Below are 27,249 nucleotides of genomic sequence, written 5' to 3' on the forward strand. Positions count from 1 at the left end.
CTACAAAGTGAGAGCAAGGGCTCCAGATTTTAAGTGACAGAGGGCAGGAGTACTGGAAACATCAGGGAAAAAAAAGTGAAAACACCTTTTTTCCTTCAGCAAGGGCAGGTGGGCTCCAATTTTCTTTTTAAGGATTATCCTCTGCAAGCAACTCTGGCAATGGCTACGAGTAACAGCCTTACCTGAGTACGCTCCCAGCAAATACTTTGCTCAGCCTTCCTGGGAATGAACACTACCACTGTCTAGCTCCTAGTGAACTTCATTTAATGTCTGTGAAACACTTGGAAATCTTGCAGATGATTATGCCCTCTCAAGGAAGGGAGGGAGGGAGCCCTTGCTGTTTACTATGGCGGGGGAGGGATCTTAGTCCAAGCAGCTTGGAGCAGATTTACACACAAGGACAGACCAGGTGGTTGCCTGGGACAGCAAATTGATCAGGGGATACTGAGAGTATGCATGACTTCAGCTAGATATTTTTCAACTTTATCCACTACAGAGGATGGGGGGAAGGGTCAGAAAAGAACAGAAAGTGACTCTTGCCCACTGTTATTTTTCAAGGCTTTTGGACTATCTGCTCCATCCAATGATCTATCTGGCACTGTCATTACTCCAGAGGTGTAGACACTAATTCCGTCCTAAGTGTTCCCATCTTTCAAAAGGCCACACTTGACTGCTGTTATTAATTCCATGCATGATGAAGACATTTAAAGCCTTGCAGGCTTTCTCACAAGCGGATGTCTTTCATGCCTCGCTCTTATTAGTGCAGCAGATGAATTTACACACACACACACACACACACACGCGCGCCCGCTCCTCACACCAGACGCTGCTGCTGCTGTCACCCGCGCCACAGAAACACGCTGCCACCGACACCCCTGCGGGAGACGCACCCGCATCCCCGGGCGGCCCTGCACCCCCCCCTCCTCCTCCTCCTCCTCCCTCCCATCACCATCCTCCACCCCCTACCCGGCCACAGCCTCCGTTCCCGCGGGGTGCCGAGACGGGCGGCGCCGCAGGGAGGCTGCCGGAGCCCGGCTCCCCCCGCCGGCTGTGAGGGTCGAGCCGCCTCCACAGCGGGAGGGGACCGGAGCCCCGGTGGCCCTCGCCGCCTTCCCCGGCGCGGCTCCCCGCTCTCCCTTTAAGGCTTTGGGAAACTTTTCTCCCCACCGTGCCGCCACGCTCCGTTAGCGGGGCTACGGGCTGGGCTGAGCCGAGCCGGGAAGTTTCTCCCGCGGGCGCCGGCCCGGAGCAACTTTCCCGCACGGTCCCCGGGCAGCCGGAGCGGCCGGGGCCCCGGCCGCTCCGGCTGCCCGGGGGCCGTACGGGAGAAACGCGAGGAGGAGCTCGCTTCGGGGGAGGGGGAGATGAAGCCGGGGCGTGGGGAAGCCGCTCCCTTCTTCTTCCTCCTCCTCCTCCTCCTCCTCCCCCCGCCCCTGGCTGCTCCAGTCTGGCAGCCAGGCGGCCGCTGCCTCTGGCCGGAGCCGCTGCAGTTGGAAAGCGCCCGCCGGCCCCCGCGCTGCCGCCGGGATGGGGACGCCGCTGGCGGCTCCCGGCCTCCTGCTCCTCCTGGCCGGCACCGCGGGGCTCTGCCGGGCTTTCTTCTCCGTCCCGCTCCGTGTGTCCCATCCGGTCGCCCCCGGCGGGTCGCCGCCCGCCCCGGTGGTGTTGCGGCCGGCCAGCGGCAGCCGGCAGCAGGATCCCCTGGGTGGCGCGGACGGCTTGGCCTTGGCCTCGGATCCCGGGGGCACCCTCAACTTTTTAGCCATGGTGGAGAATCTTCAGGGGGACTCCGGCCGCGGCTACTACCTGGAGATGCTGATCGGGACCCCGCCGCAGGCGGTAGGAGCGGGCCGGGGGCTGCGGGCATGGCGGGGGGGTAGAGAGGACGGGGACGGCAAACTTCTTCCCGGTGGCGGGAGTCTCCCCCACCCCAGCCCAAACGCAACTATGTCCCGGTGCTCAGTGCTGGCGCCTCCCCCCCCCCCCCCGACCCCCCCGAAAGACGGTGCCGGTGCCCGGAGCGGCAGCAGCGAGTTTCCGCGGGCCGGGCGGGAGGCGGCTCCCCGCCCGCCCTCCCGGGGCCCCGGCGGCGGCGGGGGGCGCAGCGGCGGGGAGGGGGGGTCGGTGCGGGCAGCGGCGAAGGGCAGCGGCTGCGGGAGTCTGCCCTGCCCCGGCCCGGTGACTGAACCCCGCGGAGCTGGTCCCCGGTTTCATGCTGTCTCATGGCGTTTTGATTCGGAGCGAGTTGTTCCGTCAGTCGAAATGAGTGTGGTTTAGAGTCAGGGGGTGCTTTTTTGTTGTTTGGGTTTGTTTTTTTTTTTTTTTAAGCTGCTTTGCATTGTGATTGGGTGCTCTGATAGATCCTCCCGGTGCCCCCGGGAGAAGCACTCGAAATCTTCCTGCTAAACTAAGTGATGGCTAGGCAAAACCAGCCCTTTCTTTCGGGAATTCATGTGTTGCTCATTAATAACACAAAGAACGTGTGTGTTTTGAATATTGTTTTCAAATAGACCGTGTTTCCTTGAATATTCCCTTCCATCTGCTTTCACCAGCATTGCTAAAGTTTTTTTGCAATGTAGCTGCTCTTTCATCTGTGTCATGAGATCCCAGGAGGAGCGGTGCTGGGCAGCTGGTGGGGATGACTGGTCAGCTGAGTGGGGATTAATTTCCTGAAAACCCTCTGGGCTTTCCCTCAGAACTTCACGTTTGCTTTGGGAGTTTAGGTCCTTGCGTTCCTAGTGTACACAAAAAAGTCCTTATTCTTCTGCTTTAGCTCCTCTACTTAATAAAAAGCCAATGAATGCCAAAATGCCTAGCCAACAGGGAGCGCCCAGCCGTTGTTACGTCTTTGGACTTCCGTGAGCCCTTTCTTTTTTACGCCTTCAATATAAGAGGATTGGCCACATCGTCACTCTAATTGAAAAGTATGATGGTAGGATCAATACATGTATTGAGAAAGGGTGGTGTTGTTTTATGCTCAATAAATGGAGTTTAAAAAAAAAAGCTAACTAGATCTGATGTATCAAGGTGTGGCCCGATAGCCACAGAGGCCAAGAAATAATTTTTCCTCCATGTTGTGCGCTGTATACTTGACTAGTTCTGTTAGTGTGGCGTTGTGTGTGCTTCATTACTCCAGGGAACATTCAATATTGGTTTCTGCCAGAATCAAGATACTAGATTTGATTGGACTAATAATCCAATTCGGTATGTCTTAAATGAAAAAAAATTTTAGGTAGAAAAAGTGACTATCAAGCATATCATCTCCTTGCACGTCTAGGGGGATTCTGAAATTGGAAGAAATGGAGAAGGAAAAAAATGACAGGCTTTTGATAATGTGACCGGAGGTCTAAGAGGGAGAAATGTGCTGCCCTCAGTGCACCTGGAGGCTTCAGTACGCTTAACAGCTAGTATTACGTGTATTACATGTGATGTAAGGTTTCAGATAAACTTGCCTCAGTGACTTTTTTTCCCATCTGAAAAAAAGCTCTGAATCTGGTTGCAAAGCTTTTACTATTTTGAACCAGTTCTGAGTTCTCACGAAGTTAATTATTTAAAAGACCGCCAGTGGTGTTTAGCACATGTGAAGTTTTATTCACGAGTAGGCCCACCGAGGTTGTAAGTAAGGTTATAAATGCGCTTGTGTTTCCAAAATCAGATCTTGGCATGTAGTGACTCAGTAGAGTGCAGTTAAAATTTATTCTCTACTTTTGATGGAGATGAATTTTTTATCTCGTTCCCTGCCTGAAACTGGAAGACTTAAAGATCACAAATGTACTTGTTTTTCTGCTTTGCAATGAATAGTATAAAGCTGCAAAGCCGCTACAGGCTAGCGCTACTTGAATCCTTCACAGCGCTTACGCTAAAAGCAAGTATCTTGATACTGCCAAGAGCTGGGATGGTGTTAAATTCCTCGGGCGAGTAGTTGCTGGAGTCAGACTGGGCGATGATCAGGTAGAAAAGGAGAGATGTGTGTTATCGATTTAAACGCTCCTCCCATCCTGACTTTGCCTTACGTTAGACGCTGCAGTGTAAAGTGATGCTTGGACACCTCCCTTTAGCCTTGCACCCCTCTGGCATGGGACTTTCTCCCAAGCTAACTCCCTTCCTCAGCCAGGCCTCTCCCAGGACTGCCGAGCCCACGCAGGGGGTAACGCTGCCCTGACGTTTTGCCAAGGAGGAAGAAGGATACTGGCAACGAAGAAGAGCTGCAGAGCAGCATGGCTTCGCTTCTGCGCTGTCGGAGCAGAAAGGCGGATGGCAGAGCTGCTGCTCCAGACGGTGTCGCAGAGAGGGGACGGGTAAATGCAAACAAGGCAGTAGTGGACCAAGACCAAATAGCAGGTTGTGAGAAAAGGCACAAAGCTTAATGTCACAGTTACAATAGTGTTGGTGCCTGGTAACTTTGAAAGTGTGTGCGTTAAGTGTTGAAAGCTACTGTGCCAATATGGGGAATGAGCATTTGTGAAAGACTTCAGCGCTACTGAGCTTGCTTTTCTGCTCAATTGCATTTTTAGAAATTTTCCTTTTTTAATTGCCATTCTTGGAAGGAAGCTACTACAAAAGAATTTCATTTTTCAGGTCATTTAAGGCATGCTGTTTGGCTTTTGTTCCCATTCTGATTTGTCACATAGCGGATAAACACAGCACAGAACTGAGTTTCACAATGGCAGTTCTGAAATACTTGTTCTGACGATACAAAAATAGAGCAGCTGTGTGAAGTCAAATTTATTTTATTTTCAAGAGAGGAAACTTCAGTGCAGTCAATCCAGTTTTGCAAAGTGTTTGCAGCCAAATTGTTTCTCATCACTTCCAGTTTTATAACAACAGTATCCTTCCTAATCGTATCAGATCTCCAGACTAGCTACCAGGTCAGTGTCAGCTGTCATTACCCCCATTAATTCTCATTCATTCACATGCACATCTACTTAAGAATTATGTGAAAGGTGAAAAAGAAGGTCTATTGTATTGAAGAGTGTGATATATTTGTCTCTTACTTCACGGACGTGTTATTATGTGTCCTACATCTGACAGATTATGTGCTTTACACCTGTCTGTATAGGTGCACTTCTTCCAATTCCAGATTGAAATAAGAGGTGGCAAGAGCGCAATATGAATTGTGTGCGCTGTTCTTACTACTTATTTCTTTAAATAATCTGATGGAATTCCTTTGCTCTATCTTTTATTATTTTGCCTGCCCTGAGATTATAAGCACTGTGAGGAATCGAATCAAAGATCATTTAGGGTTTTTTCGTTATCTTCACTGCAGTTCTCGTCCTATTAGTTTTGTTTCTCCTACGAGCTTTTGACCAACAGAGTAGTCAGACTCCTAAAGGACCCCATGTTCTTCACAGCTTTCTTGAAGTCCATCTGGACTGCATTAAATGTTTGCAAAGAAAGTACTGTTGCCTCGTCTTGCCTCTTGCGCTAGTCTTCATTGTGTGAGGTAATGGTAGTCCTGCCGGTCTCACTGTGTTTCCAAATTGTGTTTTTTATTGAGACCAGGTAAATGTTATTCCTGCAACTTCATTGCGAAGAGAGACCAGGCGTGTGCCTTCTGAGAGCTGAGTCACGTAGCTGTGCTCTTATTAGCGGGTATTGAAAACACAATAGGATCTGACTTGTGCTCTGAATGCCACGGCTTCTTTTTGAAATTACAGTGTCAATTTTTCATTCAGTGCATGAAGAGGTTTCGGCTATTGTTTCTCCTAATGGCAGCTTGTTCTGTGCAGGGGGTGAGCAAAAACCTGTCCTGTAAACTTGCTCTGAAGTTTTCAGGTCAACATCAATGTTGGGTCTAACGGCCTTTGCTGTGAAACACAAACTCCAATTTCTGTGTAATTGGTGGGAAGTTATCTTTCCTTCAATTTCTTCCAGCTATTAAAGAAAAGAAGGATAAAGAAGGATATGTATTAAACACCTCAAGTGTGTCATGGAGTCTTATAATTTATAGCTTGGTATTTTGAAGGTGATGAACATGCACATTAGCAAGTTCTGAACATGCAGCCATTCTTCCTTAACTGTTGATAGCTCTTATTTCCTGAGTGTTGGAAGGAATGAAGATTGTGAGGGAAGATTCAACTGCTCTTGTAATTTCATCACTTCACTAGTCTTGCTATATTAGGTGATAAGGGCCTGATTTCTGGAGCTGTGCTATTACCTAAGAAGCTAAGCTCTGCTTGCTTAATTTTGCTGAAAGGGGGTTTACTGTCTTTCTAGATACAAGAAGTTTTGCAAATGTGATCCTTCGAGGTTCAAATACCAGAGGGCAAGCTCCAACTCAAGTCTCTCTCTCTCCCTCTCTTTCTTTTTTTTTTTTAGTAAATATGTAGGTCTTTTGTGTTTATTTTTGAGCTCTTCATGAAAGCTGAAAAAAGGAAGGATTGAGGAGCAAAGACAAGTGCTGTGGTATACTGGAGTACTTTGAGGTGTCAGTGTCAAAATCCCTCCAGATCCATCTAATGGAAGTATTATTGAAATGCAAAATATTCCTGTTGTTAAATGATAAGTTGGGTAGATTTTGGTTGTTGTTGTTGTATGCCTGTAAAATAAAAAGGACAAGGACCTGAAAGTCGTAAGGCAGGACTGATATAGTGATGTGCTGTGGTGCAGTGGGGTGTAATGTATTTTTGACCAAAGACAAAGCAAACAAACATACCAGGTTTGGGTTGACAGAAAGGTCCCTGCCTTTACAAATTAGCATTCTGGCACCTCATTCCATACAAAATTAGCCCTCGCAAAAGGGGCGGCATGTGAAATTCCTCTATGTTTGGATGTTTGGGATTATTAAGGAAGAAATCTTTTTTTTTTTCCTTTTTTCCCCTCCTGTAACCAGAGGGCTGTGTGCTTTAGGGACAGCGTCTGGCAAGACAGATTTAAAAACTACTACACCCTGCAGGGGTCTTTATTTTCGTGAAGGGCACTTATGACTCCGACTCTGTGAGGACACGTTAGCTATTACATTGCCTCCACATTTTATTATCTTCGAAAATTTCTCACTTATTGTAGGTGAAGCGAGCCTGACCTGAAATGTTATCTGGTCATTGTCAAGTATAGCTACATTTGAAAAAGGAACCTGATACAATGGCATACCCTTGCACATGTGGATCTCCAGTATGAATCAGACATACCTTTCTCCCTTTTCTTACTGGCTGTGAAATACATGTTTAATCATAGTTTGTGTAAAGAAGTAAAGGAACTTGTTGCTCCTAATTCTGCCCAGATTAGGACTTGAGATCAGATCTTCAAAGTAAAGGAGGCAGCACTCGGCTGCCTCAGAAAAAGGAAGTGTTTTTTCCTGCCATTGATGGGACTGTCATACATCTTGCTGCTTTTCAGCCTCGTTTTGCTACGTAGATCTGAGCTCACGAAGCAAATGCCGTATGTGTTCTACAGCTACCAGACTGCTGTTAAAATCAAAAGTTTTACATTTGAATTTGTATCTGTTAGTTCAGTGTCCTTCAAAGCACTTGAAATAGCCCAGGACCAAAATAGATTTTATTTGCAATTTTTTGCACATGAATTCCCTTAGTTTTAAAATAACAAGTTAGCTGACTATCTGTCTCCTCTGCATATGCCTACATCGCAGCCACCCGTGCGGCGAGGATTGCGGCGTTAAAGAACTGAGCTAGTAGAAAGCAGCTAACTCGGATTGGTAACAGTCTAGTTGTGACAACGGGGACCTCCACACGAGCGATCTACTGCGCTTTTCCGGGTGGCTCTGCAACACACAGTGAGCTCCGCTACTGCTGGCAGCACCTGAAGTAGCTCGAGCACGTCTGTATCAACTGTGTGGTTTGGTTTTGCTATGGCAGCGGCTGCGTGCTCTGCACAGCAAAAGCTCTAGCAGCCCAGAACTGCCCGTGAGCCTCGCAGAGGAGCTTCATAAACTTCTTCCTCTTGGGACGAAAGTTTGGCCGCTGAACCTGATACTGCCCATGCGCCCAGCGTGGCTTCCTCCAGGCGTGGCTGGCTGATGGGCTTTTGGCCGGGCTCGTCCCAGGGCAGTCGTGTAGCAAAGTCAGCTCTCGTGCCTTCAGAAAGCCTTGGGCAAGAGTCAACGTCTGCTCCCTCTTTTGCCGAAGGTTGATAAAACAATACTCTTTTCCCCCCTTCTCGCTCCTCCAGCAGAGTTGTTCCTTCGTTCTTCCTTTTGCCTGTCACTCTTTCTTCTGCTCTCACTGCCTTTTTGTATCTTTTACCGGGAGGGTGGCGGGGGACAGATGTTCTAGAGCTTGGTTTTGCTTTTCAACAGTCCTTCTCAAATAGACGAAACCTGTGGGGTATCGCAGAGAGGGAATTTGAGGAAAATAAGCTAGATAGGAAAAATCTTATTTGAGTGAAAATTACAATTCATTGAATACAATTAATGTGACATAATTAAAAGGCTCTTTTGAAGGGAATCTGTTAAGACAGTAATTGCTCTCTACAATCCTTTTTTTTCCCCTCACCCCTGCTTACTAATAATTTGAAATTATGAAAAATAAATTACTCATAGATTTTTTTACTCATTGCTTAGCTTGTGAGTATTAAAATTAGTTGATTTTATTTAGCTTTATGGTTGGTTTATTTTTGTACCTACTTACTAGCAAAAACTGCTGTTAAGCTGGACTGCATGTGTTTAGGGAAAAGTGTTTGTCCCAGAGTCGTTGCTAGTCTGGTTTTATTTTAAAAGAGCAAAGGTATTAACACTGCAGTAACACTTGGTAAGCTTCTCCTCCTTAAAGACACAAATGCATCCATTCCTAGGGATCTAAAACTGCTTGATAGCACTACTTTTTCCCATTGGCATTTTTGTTTTAAAGAAAAACAGAGGACAACTCAAGAACTAAGAGTCACCTCTCCACTTGAGGGGGGGAGCAAAAGCCTTCTCACGTTAAAGGTCAGCACCTGCCATTTGACAGGGAAAAAGTAATTGAATCCTTTTGGTGGCTGTCTCTCAGATAATTCCTTGATATTTGTTTGTGGGTCTGCCTGAGAGAGTGGTCCCTAGAAGAGTGCCTCGGAGCCAGCTGCGGTGCTGTGGCTTGTGGTCAGGCTCACGTCAAGGCCAGATGCGAGAATTTTCTCGCCCACCCAGGCTCTTTCTGTTTCTTACTTTGCTACCATAGGAAGCTTCATACCAGAGATGATCAGCCATTTGGGGCTTTTCGAGAGCCAAAAGGCTTACCTGCTAAGTCACTGTATGGAAGGTTGGGTCCTGTGTGTCCCCCCTCGAAAATTATGTTGTGGTATTAGGGAAGAAAAAAATACATCAGGTCAGCATAAGGTAAATTTTGAAGATTGCCTTTGGCAGCAGTAGTTTTGGCATAGAAAATAATATACTAGGATGTCTATTTCGACTGCAGGCTTCGGATCTAATTGCCACTGCGAAATCTTGAGGGAGATTTTTTCTCTTATTTTTTTCTACCTAATTAGAAACTTTACTTCTGAAATTCCATTATGATACCTGTTGATGAGAAACCTTGACTGTCAGTGTTTGTGGCTTAAGAAATTAACAGTTGTAGCGTCTTTTCAAGACAGAGCATGCTATACCAATTTGGAAGGTCTTCAGGGCAATGTTACTATGCTGCTTAAGCATGGTATGGAAAGACTTACGCTTTCATTCACTGTGCTGTCTAGTAGATCTCTGCTACGGGTAAGAGTGAAATGTGAGGCGTGTCAGAAAATGAATCATCAGTCCTGCTGATACTTTTCTGTGACTAAAGAGATTTTTATTTAATTCATTCATTTTTCTTCTCGGTGACTCTCAGGTTGCAAATAAGCCAGAGGAGTCCAAAGGTGGTCACGCTTCCCAAAAATCTGAGAAGTGCTGTATCAAGATAACGTCTGATGCAGTTACAGTGCTTCAGTTTATGTGTCACAGAGTAACCTTCTCATTACTTCACGGATGCAAAGTCCTTCAGGGAATAACACAAACATCTCGCATGATCCAAAGTGCCAGAGTTTTGCATTTGGACTGCTGAGATAAATGGGGGGGGGGGGGGGGGGGCGAGAAAATTTCTCAGCAGCTGTAGTTATGAATGCTGGCACATGTTACGTGTTCCAGCTAAAGTTAATTTTCATTTGCACTCTGCTGAGCCTTTGGGTTGGCAAGTGACCAAATACTGGTGATACTCCCTGTGCGTTTTTGTTCAGGTTCGGAAACTTTCTCCACAGCAGGTGTGCACGACAGCTTTGCTGTTGCTAATGGGCGAACTTCCACAATTCCAGTGGCCTGAGCACCATCAGCTCCAGTGTGTAGGCAGCGATGTGGCTGCACTTGCCACCTTTTCATAAAATGTTGGAGCCCTGGGCTGCTGTAGGACCTGAGGTACCATCATCACACAATGGGTTGTAACCCCTGGCCGAAGTAGAAGATAGCTTAGGCCTACATACAGGTTGATATGCGGAGGAATGGAGAGTAGGAAGCTGTCTTCTGTGTGTTGTTGCAATGTGTAGTAGCAGACTTTGTCAACCTGAGAGCATGAAAAAGTCTTTTAACTTCCTGCCCTACAAACTCAACCTGGTATCTGAAAATAAAGCTGTGTTCCTGCATGCCTCTGTGTTCTCCTGTGTAATAAAGATTTTTATAGTGGAACTTGGTTAACAATTGTAATGATGTATGAGCCACAGGCGAAGCTAGTTCATTTCCCAGAGCTGCTGCCTCTACAGTATTAGCGAGGGTAAAGAGTAAAGTGTGCATGTTTGAGAAGGAGAGAGAGAAATAAATGAGTCCAATAGCAGGGGGAGAAACACTGCTGCTTTTAAAAAAAAGAATTTTAAAAAAATCATATCTTATTTCACTTGAGAATCAAATCTGCCTTTTAAATTGCCCTGCCAAATTTTTAAGTAAAAATGTTAGAATAAATATGAATAAAAAAGGCTGTTCGTATTTTTAATAAATCAAACACATTATTGTGACATTGCTTAACAGCTGGGTTTTTTCCCTTTTTTTTTTCTCCGATCAAATAGTCCTTCCTGGTATTATGGAGTGGAAAGCTGCTTTCTGTTTGCGCCTTTGAACTCCCCTGTATAATTCCAAGAAATACCCATGATGACAATCAAATTCTGCTCCTTGGTAATATCCTAAATAGGTCAGGTGGAATGGGGAGCAAAAGCCTTCTGTCTGTTGTATTCCCTTTATTAATTACCAGGAAAATAAAAACACTGGAGTTGCATCACCTTGTTTGTGCTCTGAGACCTGGGGCTGCCTGTGGACATTCCTGTGGCTGCTTAAGATGGCACGGACCAGCGGGCAGCTGCCTGACCCTATGCCTTTCCCCAGAGATGTGGCACAGCCTTTCTAGCAGGAAATACAATCAGAATAACCAAATTCCAGAATTCCAGTCCTTGTGCTTGACATAGCTGTACTTGCCTTTTTTTTCCTCATCTCTTCCCTCCCTCTCCTTGCCTGCAGCAACGGATCCAGTCATGTCCCTTTGCCGTCCATATAGCAGCAACCCAGGAGGTGTTGCGAAAGTATGTGATCGTGCCTGTTTCTGGGCAGAAAGGGAAGAATGGAGGTGGGAGCTGCTGTGGCAGGTGGGGAAGAGATAGATCAAGGGAGTTAAAGGATGGGTAAATGCCAGGACCAGTCTTTTCAGCTCCCCAGGCTGAAACATACCAGTTTGGCAATATGAAATACTGTAGCAGCTCTCATATGTTAAACAAAATCCGACAGTGCTGCAAGTCCAGTCCTGAAGAACACGTTGTGGCATTTTTATAGCAGAGGTCATGCCTTGAAGTACAGGGAGTTCACAGTTGCTTTCCCAAGGTGTGTGCTAATTTATTTACCTCTCTATGTCCAACAATCTTGGCTAATCCAGGGATCCCAGTGTGTGAACATGGGGTTGGTGGTAGTTTCCTGGCCTCCAGGAGGGAGAGACTGCTTTCACAACCATGAACTTGACTTAAGTAATAAGGTGGGGGTTCCCATGTAATCATGTCCGTTGGCTTTCATATTTTGGGAAGGTTGGTTGTTTCACTGTTGCGGTGTATGGATAGGGAAAGCCCAAGAAAAATGACTCTTATCCACTTTGGTTTTGTTACAGTGTTTCAGGGGAATGACTGGAATATATCATATAAGCATTCAGTGTCCTTCTTGAAGAAAAGCACTAAAAAAAACCATAAGTAAGCCCCTCCTGAAAGCAGGCAGTAGGTGCAGCTAGAAGGACATTATAACGAGCGGCCCCGCTGTGTGGGTATGGCAGTGCTACTGGGAACAGCCTGTTCTGGGGAGAAGGGATAGACCTGACGTGTCAGGAGTGTCCTGCCTTCACCTCTTCTTCTAGCAGCTCTCCAGACTTTGAAAAACCTTTGCTAACAAACACCCGTCTCCAAAACTAACATCTTGACAGAGGAGGGGAAAAAAACCTGAAAAGAATCATGTCACTACGAGAGTGAGTTGATGGGGGGAGGAGAGGGAAGAGATCAGACCCAGCGTGCAGCCTTCTCAAAACTCTGATTTTTCTCACTGCTGTCCTGCCAACTTCTTTTTCTTCCTACCTGTCTCTGAAATGTAGCCTTTTTCAAAGTTAATCGCTGCCTTCAAAAGCTTCTTAAATATTGCAGGAGCAGCTTTGGCACTTGGTTTCACATCTCTAGTGCGATTTGAAATCCAGGGTCTTACTTAAATTGGAGATTGAAGTTCAGATCTTCGGCGCAAGGGAGACCTTTTAATGGAGGTAGAAGTACAGGAGCGAGACTGAATCTCTCCTGAGAAGCTTCTGCCTGCTGCTGAAGGGCAAGGGTACTGTGGTGTCTTTGACAAAAGGGAGATTACCAAAAAAAATAACCACGCTCATGAGGCTGGAGATACCTCCTAGCCTATGCTCAGGAACATTAGGAATGGGCTTCATAAGCTGTATTGAAGTTTGAAACGTGGCCCATGATTAATTCTGTTATTTCTAAATGGCACAGTAAACAAGGGCAGTGACTCACAGTGTAGAAGCTTGTACAGCATGAAGAAGGTGTAGTCAGTTCAAGCCTTCTTGACTTTACTTAGTATAGCTTGGCTCTGTGCAAATGTGTAAAACTGTTGCAGTCTTACAGCAGTTGCAGGGGTTGTTGCTTTAGTTTCAAAACAAACTTTTTTTTTTTATAGTGTAAGACTTCTGAAGCTAGGTAGAAAAGAACTAAAACCGCTTTTTTTTTCTTTTTCCAGACAGCAGTTTCTCTCAGTCTAATGAACAGTTGAGGTAAAGAAAAGGGTGACCTGACAAAATAAATTGGAAGCTAATTTTGGAGAGCAAAAGCCTCAGAAAATTGAAATTCTGAACTGTATGCAGCTTCTAACTGTAATCATTCACTGGGTATAATACATTAACATAGGCTTACTGATTTAATTTCCTTCAAAAAAAAACCCCAAAGCAAAAAGCCTTCCTTGGATATCGTGCTCTGAAAGGTAGTGTATTAGCACGATGAGTCCCTTTCTCCTTTTTTTTTTTTTCCCTAAAAAAACCCCCTCTAAAATTGTTTGACACAAGACTATGTTTTTTAGAAGTATCATGCCCCAAGTAGTGGTAGTAAACAGAACACACATAGCAGATGTTTAACCTAACACACTTGAGGTGGATGGTTTGTTGTTTTTCAGTGAGGTGGTTGTCTTTTTTTACAGAGAAAGTTTAGCTTCAGGTCAACTGAAGCAATCTGACAGTGGTTTTCTTCAAGAATGAAGCAACGCAGGCTGCAGTTAAGCACAAGTGCACAGAGGCTTGCTGAGGGAGCTGTCTGGGGACAGCAAAACCCTTTTTCACTGGCCGGTGGTGTCTGTGCCACGGTATCATGAAATACAGTTGTGCAGCCCTTTGCCCACCTCTGCCACCCTTCTATTTACTGTGGAGCTAGAAGCTGTCCCGCTCCTCAGGTCCTCCCACAGCACCCATAGCTCTGTCGACTAGTAGCCATCTGATGTGGCTGGCCATTGCTCCAAAGAGTTCAAAATCCTGCCGAGTGGTGCCCAGCAGGTCTGCTCTGCGGTGGCTATGCCTGGTAGTTTCAAAGCGAAAAAGAGATTTAGGTTGAGAAGGTGACTGTGAAATCGGTAATGGCATTCACGAGTGTATCTCCAAGAGTCAGGCTGGTGGTAGAGATGGATTTCAGGCATTTCTTCAGTTTCTTTTTAGCTGTTGAATTATTGAATTAATAGTTGTCTCTCCAACACCTTTGGCCACTGTGTTCTCTGGGGAGGGAGGGGTGAGCTTTGGATGAGATGCTTACTAATTTAGATGTGGCACAGAGCTTAGATGTAGCCCGTCTCTAAACCAAGACTGCGTGGGCACTGGGATTCCTCACGAGTCTTGCAGTTAGATGTGAGAGTTGGTCCCAATGGCATTCGGCTTACGGTCTCCCTGTCTCATCAGTGCTGTACTGTAATTAACAGAAAATTGATTAATTTAATTCCTATACACCTACTAACAGGTGGAAACATGCTTTCGGATTTAACAAGAGCTCTGTGTGTACTTAAGTGCAAATAGCTGATGTCTCCTGCATTCATTCTCGAATTTCAGGGTGTGTTTGTGGGGGTTTTTTAATCTTCCGTTTATCTAGGCACTCATTAATTTTTCAATCAAGAACGTGTTTAGTATAAATATAGAAAATATATATATTTTCCTCACTCAAATTTGTGAGCACTTGGGTGCCTTACTGCTCTTAGTAAGAACTAACAGCCTACTTGATGTTAACGTGCATTGCTGGCTACACTGGGAAAGGCTGATGAAGACACCAGTTGGCTCACACACAACCCCTTTTTTCTGAAAAGTGCGGCTCCCAGGGGGTCTCTGTGGCAACCATACGTCTGTTAAAAGACTATCACAGTTTTGCTCGGTCTTCTCAAACCAGTTCAAGCCTTTCAATGGTTATTTACAGGTGAGATTTTCTAGACCTCTAGATTATTGTTGTTCCTGAACTTTCTCTAACTAGTCCAGATCTTCCTTAAAACCTGATGCCTAGAGCAGGGCATGACTTCAGCTGTAGCTGGTTTATGTGAACTAGAGGGTTGCTTCACACACCTAGGTTTTGTCAGCTATAGGGCATGATATGGGAGAGGGACTTGCATCTGAAAAAAAAAGAAGAGGAAAAAAAGGTTAATATTTTCTGAAAAGGCAATGAGACAAAATTGCTACGATTCACACAGCTCTAAGATAAGCAAGTAATAGCTCATGTTCAACAGCAAAGCATGTTCATATAGCATGAATAGGATGGATGTGTTGTATGATAAATCTAGACATAGCAAATAAATTTCAGCCTGAAAAATAAGATACCACATGAGACAGCATGTGCAGAAAGAATGCTAATGTTTAGGGAACCGAAGGCATTGGCAGAAAGGAGAGCGCAGAAATGAAGAATAGATATTTTGGTTTGTTACCAGGATTGATTGGCTGACTATTTTTTTTGTCTTTAAACCATAATAGCCTTCCCTTATTGTCAAAATGATAATATATATAAAGCACTTCCTGTAATATTTCCCTTCAAAATGACTATTCATCAGTCCCAGAGTCAGATGCTCATATTTCAACTCACAATTTAGTTTAGCAAGTTTATACTTCAAAGCAATCAGTCATTTTAGCATTTGTGTTTTTAATACAAATCTCAACTACAGAAGCACACAGTGCTCTTAAGCATGGATAGATTGGCTAATCCAGATAGTACGTTGTAATCTTCTGGCAAAGAAAGAGATTATTGCTTTTCAGAGAGAAATAAAAAAAAAAAAGAAGTATTCCTCCCAGTCTAGCAGTGCAGATCATGAAAAGATTGAGGGCAAAAGTCTCTGGTCTTCTCCTGGGCCCAGTACAGGTGTGAGAGTGTCCAGGGATAGCTGAGTGGTTTAGGTGCCTGGAGGAGAGAGTGAATGTAACGGCAGTATAGATACGGGGTCAAATCCCAGCTCCTGACACCAGCTGGGAATATGGTAAGGGGACTGACAGCAAACGGCAGACATGCTCTGGTGGGCTTGATCTGCTGCTGCCCTGAGGAGCCTCCATTTGCCACTTGTTCTCCTGCTTACTCCGCAACCTACAAACACACCGCAGTTTCTGTGACACCATTCTGCCGTTGCGAAAGCAGGAATTATCTTTGGTGATATACTTGACCGTCCTGGTTTGGCCAAGTTTTCATGCTGCAATAAATCACCTTCCTCTGCGTTCCCGGTGTGACGCTGCAATCAAACGTGGGCACCACCTGCTGAACAAATGGCATTAGAAAATCATTAATCTCCATTCCATTTTTCTTTCTCACAATGCCTCTCTTATCTTGGCTGCATGGTTAAACCCTTCTTATGACTGTGGGAGGATTTTTTTTTGGAGGTAGTAGTGGATAGGTCTGTTTTCACTGGTGAGGTGACCTTGCTCAGGGCACCACAGGAAATACTTCTCATCCTGGACTCAGCATAACGTGTGGGCCTGCCCCTTCTTCCTCCTCCTCAAAGATGAATTCGATACCGTCCAAGCTGCAGAGAGTTATTTGGCTCCGGGTGGCTTGGACCAGATGACCCCCAGAGCTCCTTTCCAACCCTAACCATTCTGTGAAGCGCTGCAGAGCAATGAGGACTGGGTTGCTCCAGTCCGGGGACCGCTTACGAGCAATGAAAAATGGGAGAGTCCCGTCCCTGCCCCAGTGTTCAGGGGCAGCGCGTCGGTCTGTTGTACAGACCAAGAAAGTTACCCTTTTTTGGTTTCAGTCTTACCTGTTCAGCAAAATACGTATTATTCTGCAAGCAGAAATGTGTCGTTGTGGAGGCTTTTTCAGTTTATGTCTAACTTTGCAGGCCTCTACATCTAGACATGCTTCCAAAGATTCCTCTAACTCATCTTTTAATTAGGTTTTATTTCTGTATCTTAAGAGGAACAGATCTGTATTACAGCCTAGTCTTCTGAAATTGTTTATTAGAAAGTAGGCCGTAAATGCTAATTCCAAGTAACACACACAAAAAAAACCCCAGCGTACAGTACCTCTGTACTTAAAAAGCTGCTGTATATTGTAACAGTATTAATTTGTAGAAACAAATTGCTGAAATAACCTGACTGACAGTCTGTGCCAATAATAACACGGAATAACTGTGGACAAACACAGCATATAGTTGCTAGTGTGTTTTCTTTTTCACGTGATGGTTGTAAGCAATTCTTGCCGGATGGGCTGATAATGTAATTAGGAATTGTTGTGTTAAATGAGGCAGTATTTAAATTGGCAACTAATTTTCCTATCTATTAACCAGCTTGAAAAAGAAGAGCTGTTACCCAAATGATTTCTAGCTGCTAATCTCTGACAAGAAATGTAGCACTTCTCTGCACCTTTTTTTAAGCACTGTCTAGCAAATTATTTTCAGTAGGGTTTATTATGTGTGGGACAAAATAAGAAAGAGAGGGAGTTAAGAGATGTTACAAGTTCAGGGATTGTTAGATGGGGTGGACTTCTACTAAACCAGTACATCGTGATGTGTGGTAACAGCTCATGAGCCAGTAATGGGATGCTTGCTATTTATAGTCTCTACATGTGGACAAAAACCCCATATTTACTTTGTGATAGTTCACTGTGTAGCATACTCCATCAAGCAGAGTAGGATTCCAAGCCCTATTTTAAGTGTGTGTGTGGGAGAAATCATGAAAGCACAGCAGGACGAGATTTTGAACGGCATATGAATGTTACTAGTCTGGAATGGTCGCTCTCTTTATTGGGGACAAGAGAGGAGAGAAAAGAAGGGGGCACCCTCAGGTCAAGTTAAAATCCCAGAGAAGGCATGATGGCTTGTAGTTTTCATCATGAACTCTTGCAGAGCGAGCTTTTTTGGTCTGCTGGCTTGTGGAGCAGAAGTATCAATTGCCCATTATTAAGACTTTGACTGAACCCCAGAGTAAATGTAAGGCTGAATGAGGTTGATTATTATATTTATGGCTCTATCTGTGCAAATCTTATTCCTTTTTTTTTTTTTCCCCCCATATGCTTCAGCTGAAGCAGGGATGAAGAGCCAAATACATTTTTGCAGCCTGGTTTCTTCTGCCCAGTGGTGAAACTTTATTGCTTGACCTAAAAGGATCAGACCCATTAACTTGGAAAAAACCTACAATGGATTTTTCCATGGGCCAGTCTTTTAATGGGGATGAAGATTATCTCTAGCTCAGTGTGGGTTACCCAGGGAATCACATCAAAAGCAGCAGCACGACAGGGTTGCATGCAAGCCCTAGGATTCCCACCTGGAAAAGGCTGTGTATGCTAAACCATGTGGAGGGCTGCTTCAAAGAAATGCATTATGCACTTGTAGCCTGTGGGATTTGTTTTGTATATTTTTCTGAAAGTTACGAAAAACTCCTGACCTCAAACTAAAAACAGGAAAGAGAAATTTGGACTAAGTCCAAGTAAGGTGTAGATCAGAACAGAGGCAACATCTGTCCCTGCTAGAGCATGCTAGCAACCTCTATGCAACAAAAATGGAACGATTGCCACCTTTTATCACTTTTCCTTGAAAATGTGAAGGAAGTCACTTTCTGAATGCATGGTGGGATAACTGCAAATTGCTGTTCACCAGGCAGTTAAATGAGGCATAGATAATGCCTAGTGTTGATGACGCTGCATTGACGCCACTTGCTGTAACAGATAGGGCAGGCACCTGAACCACAGGCAGACGAAGCTTTGAAAAAAAAGATGACAGATCAATAGGCAATATTTTTTTCTGATATCAAAATACAACAATATTCAGCAATGGAAAGCTTAAAAATATTAAAGACATAGCGGTAAGTTAAATTATTGAAGCAGGATAGCATCCAGTAAGTGCTATTTGATGTTGGCGCTAAACCAAGCACTGGAAAGTTTGAGGGATCCTTGAAGTATTGACAATATGTTTGACTTCCAGTTGAAATAAATCATTATGACTGGGTTTTTTTCAGTGTCTCTACCCCTTCAGAGTAGAAAAAATATAAAATTCATGGCCTAAGGAGGCTTCTGCTTTCAATGTTGGTGACTTTCAGTAAACAGGTTTGTATTTGTTTCTTTTTATAAGCACAACTTAATGGCATATAGATAGAGTGTCAGATTTCCTCTGTAAGTTTGTCGTGGCAGAGGTGGATGTTACTGTCTTGCTTACTCTATAGCTAGGGATCTTTATGAACTTCTTATTAATAATAACAACTCTATTTCCATACAGGAAATGCATCCAGCAAAATAATCTCCAGATACAATACTATGTGCAGACTTTATGTCCCACAGCTGTGGTAAAGGTGACCTTCAGGGGGAAAAAATGGCCTTTTGCATTTGCTGTCTGCTTTCTGCTATATAGGTCTGAAATTGACTTGGAAGCCACAATAAAAAAGAAACCAAGGCTTTCCTTCTGTGCCTCCAAAAGCAAAAGGAAAGTAGTTTTTCATTGTTTTTAATGCTGGGCACGTGATCAGTCAGCAGTCTTCGGGCAGTTTCTCCTTCATAGCCTCGTTCAGCCGTGTCTCTCCGACCTTGGCTTTCACAAAATCTGACTTCATCTGACAGTCTCTGACAAAACAGGGTGATCACTAAATAATCAGCTCTCGGTGACAGGAAGTGATTCACTCGAGATGGCTGTAGTAAACCCAAGGAACCTGCTCCGCCTGCCCGCGAGAGCTCTGATTCACCACATCTGGGGCTTCAAGAGGAGGCAGCTGGAGAGGACGCTACCACCGCTGTTGGCTCTGCCTCGGCATCAGGGTCTTCTGTCCCTGTGACAGAAAGGTAAAGGCACAGAGAGGTATGACCACTCTCCGGCCGTCTCGGCACATAGCTCAGTGAATCAAGTTGAGGTGCCATCGGTTTCAGTTTTTGTTAGTAAGCTGGGTGGCGAAATGCAGAGGCTGGGGAGTTGAGCACATAGTGTGTTTGACTTCATCTTTTGGGAGGGGGCAGGGCTGACCTCTGGAGATGGGGCAGGATAGGCAGCCCTGGACCATAGCTCTTTCAGTTGCCACCCTGTGACTCACGAGAGCTTCCCTGAAGCTCCCCCAGCAGCACCATTAAACCGGCAGCAGGCAGTACAGAATAAAGTAGGCTTCAGTGGTGACAACATGAAAGTGATTCTTAATGAGACGTGAAGGCACTAAAGAAAATTCAGACCCAAAGGGTAGCCAGGAGAGAAAGAGAACTCAGTAAGTTATACCCACCCCAAAATGAGCTGCTAATCACTGGCGCTATTGTGAGGACTACAATAAATCAGTGTCTGCCCTGGCCGCCTGCATCTCATTATGCACAAACATGCGGAGAGAGAATGTCAGCCTCAATAGCGATCTGTCATGTGAATGCTGCTGTGTCCGAGTGGGCTGGCACTTGCATGGTTGGCCAGCTTTGTTTTTTCTTTTTTTTTTTTTTTTTTGTGGGAGATATTTATTTTCTTTTGGAAATGTTGATTTGCTCCGTACTGTGGGTAGTAAATTTGCCCTTTTCTTCAGTGATTTGTGAATTCTGTGATGATAACATTGTATTTAAGGTGTGGGGTAAAATATCTTTCATATATGTCATATTTAGTGATTGGGGGTTTGTTTTGGGTTCGGGTTTTTTTTTTTCCTCCCCAAGTCCTCCTTCGTGTATGGTGTCATGCATATTACTGAAGCTAGGGCAACACCTACATGTTTTTATGCAGCTGATGTACAGTGCCCATTACTCAAGCATCACAGACTGCCTCAGAAAGGCTAATTAATTTAAGCCCTGCAGCACCCCTTTGAGGCAACTTTTGTTGGTTCTGATAGATGCACACACTGTAGCCGCTCTTTGTTATTTATTTTTAATATGATTTCTCTCCCAAAGAGGGGGAAAAAAACGAATAGTTCTTACTTTGTTAGGTAGTTGACAAAATGTTAGGCTTTTGATATTGTTGAAATAAAGTATGTAGCAAACTTTGGATTTTATTGCAAGCCATGCCTCAGAGGTTCCTATTTTCTTTTAAAGCCTCAGCTCCTGGAGCCAGGTGAACTTGTAGATGTCCTTTTGTTTTTAAATCTCTGTGCCTAGCTCGTGTGGTTGCAAAATAAATTTTAATATATTGTCTCTGCTTAATCTAAAATCTGGGATGCAGTGAGGCACTTGACTAAGGTGGTAGGTTTGTTTCTTTTTAGTCTTAAAATTTTTGCATGATTAGGACTGGGAATACCAATGCCAGAGTGTGTGTGCAGTTCAGAAGAGAGTCCTATGGATTACTAGTTGGTTTTGTGTTCATGTTTTAATTTCAGAGCTCCTCAGTCCCATCCTATATTAACTGGGTAAAACAAGCGTAACCATCTCCTCCTTCCCCCTCCATGAGCAAACCAAAAATGTTTTTGAACATCGACTCACACTTTTTTGGTCTATGCTCAGTCTTAAACTTATTAAAGAAGGATTCAGCATATCTTCTCCAAATGCTTTATCCTCCTTTGTCTTTACTCTCCTTTCTGAGCTCGGCCCTGTGTCTCCACTTCATTTGTCAACACTAAACTCATTTCCCCTATTGTTCTCTCTTACTCTTCCCATGTCCACTTTCAGTGCTAGATCCCTAGCTACCTCACATCTTAAGGAGTGATGAGGACTACCAAAGTGGCTGGTTTGAGCTGACTTCAAACCACGGGCAACCCAGTCCTCATGTCTCACTTCCTCCTACAGGAAAATTCTTAATTCCTTAATATTTTTCTGGGGAGCAGGTGTCCCCTACTGCCTAGGGCATAATTTCACAATCATTTTAAGCCAATCTGAGACCGCACTGTCACCAAGGGAGGAATCGCCCTTTTCTACTATCCGCTACTACCATCTCTTTTCAAGTAGCTGCTGATATGGCAGATTGCTAATTTTTTTTTTTTTTTTTTTTTTTGGTAACAGTAGGTGAGGAACCTGATCTGATTTGCATCACAGCCCCATGGGTATGAGTGCTTATGCCAAGAAGCCCTGGGAAGCACCCAGCCAAGAGCAGGGAAAAAGTGTGACCGCTGCTTTTGGTAGCAGTACAGTCTCTGACTGACTTAAATTATCATTTAATGACACTACATTTAATGTAGTTTCAAAGTCTCACTGAAAGAGGTGATCCTGCATCTGGCTGCTAGCTCCCATGCTGTTACCTTCTGCTTTGTGTTAGCACAAGCCATCATGCAGCTGTGGTGAACCAGCCTGGTTACCTGAGCCAAATGGGGAAAGGAGACGTCTCGTTTTGTCTGTGTGGTTTTGTTAGGCAATTTTTGGGCCTAAATCGTCCTCTCAATTAAGCAAACAAGTGGCCCACTCTTAGGCCACCTTTCAATCAATGCTTTTCATAGTGTTTATAAATCTGCCATCCTATTTAAAGGCGGTGCAGGCTGTGGTAGGTTGCTGCTGCTCAGGACGAACTGGGCATTGTTCCCATGCTCTCCAAGCCACGAAGCAGATTCATGCTTCTGCTTATTTCTGCTCAGACTTGCACTCACCCCCTACCTTGAAACCTCATAAGCTCTAAGGCAAACAGTGCTTTAAACAGTATGCAATTCAGCCTGTGTCCAGGACATGCCAGGTTACCAAGACACATGGGTTGGACCAAAAAGAAATTTGAGATAGTTGTGAACTCATCTGCTCTGCAAATATGGGCTTGGAGGGTTTTTCCCCTTCCAGGAACATGAGTATGTTAAAACACTTCAGCATGATCAGCTGTTTTGAAGGGGCTGCAGCAGTTTATCTTTCCCAAAAGTGACACTTAGTATTTAATTTTCAGAGCAACTTTCATCATAGTTTTGAAACTGAAGGTAGTTTAGACAAAAACTTTAATGATTTTTTGTTTGTTTGTTTGTTTAGTTGGATATGAAAACCACCTCTCCTTTCTTCTGTTTCGGCAGTTAAATATTCTGGTTGACACTGGGAGCAGTAATTTTGCTGTAGCAGGTGTGCCTGATCCTGATGTCACCTCCTACTTCAATACCAAGCTGTAAGTACCTGTTCTGCACGGCGTGATGGGTTAGGATGTCTTTTAGACTCTGGCTCCTCCATGCAAAAGAGGATGATAAGGCAGCTCGCGGGGCTCCTGTGATGTCCCATGAGAGTGGGATGTTTGTTGCCTGAATGGGAAGATTGGCTTTGCCTGATGCAAAGTCCTGCCTGACATCATGAACAGTCACACTGATGGCAGAGCAACTGAGGTCTGAGCACAGTGCTGATTAGAGCTGGAGAAAAGGGAAGAAGATTACAGGGTAAAAGTCACACCAATTTCAGGCAATTTCTTATTTGAATGGTCTTGGAAGGAATTGAAAGTTTAAATATACTTTCCCATTGTTTACAAACAAAACTTAAAACCCAGTAATTGTATCTGTTACTTGACATTTCATCCAAAACCAGAATTAGTTAGTCAAAAACTAATTTGTGGTTTAGTTTGGCCCAAGGCCTCAATCACTTAGTGATCTGGACAGACCCTGCTGGATCTGGTTGTTTATGAGGTATGACTTGGTGGGTTTGGTGATTGTTATGCCCTAAATTTGCTGTGTTTAGCATGAGCCAACATTAGTCACAGCCAAGCACAGCTTTGTCTGTCTGAATCACTTTCCCTCCTTTCTTCCTTCCTTTCTGCCCTTCTCTAGTTTCAATTATTTCAGGTAAACTTCTCCAAAACACAGTGTCTATCTTTAGCTGAAGCATATGACTAAAAATACTTATATGATTGGGAGGCTGGAGAGTATCACCATTCTCATTACCTCTTCATGTATTTTAACATGGGGTTTGCACTTTTTTTCCAATAAGATGCACTGGTAATGGAGGGAAAGCCGGCATTTCCATGCTGCTTACTAGAATAGCCTTACTTCCTGTCACATATTCAGATGTTAATGGAAATATTTCACATCTCACTCTGATATGACACAGGTCTAGAAAGTCCAGAATTTGTACTTGAAAGCTGTTTCTGCACTATTGCAGAGTTTTACATGCCCGATATCCCCTTCCATAGGTAGTGGCTAGAGGAAACTTAATTGCAAGGAATTAAAAGCACAAGCATTCCTTGTCCCTTTTCTCTTAGGTGATGTTATTTTGTCTGGAAGGGCAAGGCCTCTCTCATAAGAACCATAAACCATTAGAAACAGTAGCAACAGCAGAGGTTGTGTGTTGAGAAAGGCTGTGACATCAGTTGAAAGTCACAGTCTCTTATCAGTGTTCTCAGTGCACACTGTTTTGAGAACTTTGATATGAAGTTAATAATGAAACCTTGAAATTTAGGCCCTGAAGAGTTAAGGGTGCCTTGTAAAATGTTCAAAACTCAAGTCATTAGAGTCCAGAGCAATTGCAATAGCAATTTCAGGTTTGGGTTGGATTGATGGAGCAATATGCTCAGAATGAAGTGCAACCATTAGCATGTTTGAACCTGGCTACACCATGCTTCTTCCATTTTAAATACTTTAAATACATTTAAATAAATGTCATCTGGGAGGGATCCTGGCCCCACTGAAATCAGTTAGATGTTTCAAAAATGTTGTTTGCATGAAACCTCTGTAGGTCACCTAGTACATATCCCAAATGAGGCAGGGCTGTCACCAGATCAGGTCAGCTATGGCTAAGTCCAGCCAAGTCCTGTAAACCTTTAAGGGTTGAGAATCTGTGCTCTCTATGGGCAGTGTGTTTCAGTGCTGCACCACACCCTCCTGTGGAGCAGGTATTTCCTAACGTCCAACCTGAACCTCACAAAATGTAACCCGTGGGTGTTGCCCCTTGTGTTATTGTCTGGCACTGCAGAGAAAAGTTTGGCTGTGTCATCTTTGTAACTGCCTTTCAAGTTGTTGTAAGCTGCTGCGAGATCTCCCCTTAGCCTCCTGTCTGCAACACTGAAGCCCAGCTCCTCTCAGCCTCTCGTCACAGGTCCTGTGTTCGTGGACCCTGACCTATCTGGTAGCCCTCTGCCAGTCCCCCTCTCTTTCTCCAGATCCCTGTTGAACTGGGTTTCCACAGCTGGCCCAAGTCTATTCCAGGTGTGGTCTCACCAGTGCTGACCAGAGGGTGAGAGCATCTTCCTTGGATATGTTGTCCTTGGCCCTCCAGATGTGGCCTGGTGTAAAGTTGGCTGTATGCACAGGGCGAGTACGGAGTTGGCTCTTATTCAGCCTAGTGTCCACCATCACCCCAAATGCTTTTCAGTCCTTTTCAGTTGCTTTTCAGTCTGTCCTGATGCATGGAGTTTTTTCACCTCAGCTACAAAACTTTGGGCTGCTTCTTGTTGAACGCCATGAGGTTTCTGTTGGCCCAATCCTCCTGTTCCACAAGGTTCCTCTGGATTCAAGCTCTGACATTCAGCATGTCAACTACTCCCCTTAATGTAGTGTCCTGTGCAGATCTGCTGAGGCCGCAGTCTGTCCGTCGTGTAGGTTCTTGATGAAGACGTTGAACAATTTTTCCTCCACTCACAACCCCTGGGGCACTATGCTTGTCATGAGCCTGATGTTGAGCCAACGGTCGCTGCCCTTTGGGCCCAGTGGCCTAGCCCATCTTCAATCCACAGAGTGGTCTGTTTGTTCAGCTCCACAACCTCAGGTCCCAAATGGGAATGCTGTGGGAGATGGTGTCAAAATCCTGACTGAAGTCAAGATGTGCTACAGCCACAGCGCTCTCCTCATCTGTGTAGCCAGTCATCTTGTAGAAGGCAATGAGGTTGGTCAGGTGTGATATGCCTGTGAAATTCCTCGTCAAGTGTCCATGATTACCTTCTTGTCCTTCACGTGCTTGGGAATACGTTCCAGGAGGTTGTTCTCTGAGACTTTTCCTGACTTGAGGTGAAGCCGAGTGGCCTATAGTTCCTTGGGTCCTGCTGCTCGTCTCTTTTTGAGACTGGCCTTATGATAGCCTCTTCCCAGTAGTCAAGTTACATTCCCTGGTTGTCATGATTTTGCATAGATGGTAGACAGGGGTTTTGCTATCACATCAGCTGGATCTGTAAAATTACCTAAGAGTGATCTTTACCTATGTGTAAATGAGATAAATGACCTATGGGCACTTTTCTTCCGCACTATGTAGAACACTTCAAAATTAGGTAAAGAGGTTTCCTCTCATCTGGTAATCATTCCTGCAGTTTTCCCCTATATTGTCATGAAGTGCTTCCATATGAAAGTCATAAACTGCAAATTGAAGACGAGGGGAAAGAAGGATTAGTAATTTGTTAGGTTAATGGGACTGAGTTATAGATGTGTGCTTATTAGAATATTAATATTGTGTTAGAGAAAGAGAGTGACGGGTCTGAATTTCCTGATTGCCACGCTCTTAGTTTAATTTTATTCAAATGAACAAAATCTGAAATTAAATGCATGATTGTTTTTTGACTGAAATTGAGGAAGGTGCATAGAAAAGACGTTATCTTTGTTTCAAAGGACCCAGAGGGTGTGTTGTGCAGGAAGAGCCCCTCCTTGAGCAATTTTAGAACTACCTTGTTAAATGATGTTGTGTGTCATATAATCCATGTCGTATAGTTCTACTGTTTAATTATCTGGGTCTTTCTGTACAAAAAGAATAAAGCTGTTATCATGAACTCTTTCACAGCTTGGGCTTTTGAGTGGCTCTGACAAAACTTTGCTGTGAAAAGTTCTAAGTCTGCTGTGATGATCATGCTGTGTAAGTCGCCATGATGTATAAGGTTTTGGGAAATGGCCTAATTTGTTCTGAACTGAAAAGAAATCACAGAGTTTGTTTCTCATGCTGTTCAAAGTAACAAGTAGTTTTTGTTGAGTATGCTACTTATGATAAAAGAGCTACTTAAACAGATGCATAAAGGGATTTTTACACTTGAAACTGAATTATCAGTGATGGCTCTGTGGCAGCATGTGAAAGAGTGACGTACTCAGGGCTGTCAATATTCAGCAATAGTATTCAGTTTTATTTCAGTGCGAGTACTACTCCCTTACCATCTAAAGTTTCAAGAGCAAACTGCTCAAGAGTTGATCACTCCAAGAGATAGGGAGCTAAGAAAATTATGGGCAATAATTTGAAGTAATACAATAAGTTATATACCAGCAAGCAAAAGTAAGCTGCTGTTTTGCGGTATGATCCTGTGAGTTTGGTTGTGTACACTGTACAGTTTGTGGTTTGGTGTAAATTATAAACTTGTTCGAGAACCCCTGCAAATTAGATGGGACTTCTTGGTTAAAAATCAATAATTTATGTTGGGTTTTCATGTTTGCTGTGTCTTAAAGTCATTGGCCCTGAGTAGTGACTTCTTGTCTACTACCTTGTGACTACCTTGTGCCATCTATCACTAGAGAGGGGATCAAAACTTATGTTCAGATTTTTTTGTTCATTGCTGTTTTCTGTCCCTTCTTTGCCATTGCTGTCTGTGGAGACATTGATTTGGTGCTTAGGAAAAAGTGAGTA

The 27,249-nt window shown here is 44.3% G+C and overlaps 1 protein-coding gene across 2 annotated transcripts in view; it reads left to right on the top strand.

Moving 5' to 3' along the window:
• The first annotated feature begins 1,047 nt into the window (after nucleotides 1–1,047).
• Nucleotides 1,048–27,249, top strand: part of BACE2 (beta-secretase 2) — a 55,952-nt gene continuing 29,750 nt past the window's right edge. The window contains exons 1-2 of one of the 2 annotated variants that reach the window (XM_030020324.1): nucleotides 1,048–1,839; nucleotides 22,755–22,843. In XM_030020324.1, coding sequence (XP_029876184.1) covers nucleotides 1,528–1,839; nucleotides 22,755–22,843 — 401 coding nt within the window. In that variant the 5' untranslated portion in view covers nucleotides 1,048–1,527. The remainder of the gene's footprint in view (nucleotides 1,840–22,754; nucleotides 22,844–27,249) is intronic. The other variant, XM_030020323.2, reaches the window with a different exon arrangement.

The sequence above is a fragment of the Aquila chrysaetos genome, chromosome 7 (genome assembly GCF_900496995.4).
Source record: "Aquila chrysaetos chrysaetos chromosome 7, bAquChr1.4, whole genome shotgun sequence".
Taxonomy (NCBI): Eukaryota; Metazoa; Chordata; class Aves; order Accipitriformes; family Accipitridae; genus Aquila; species Aquila chrysaetos.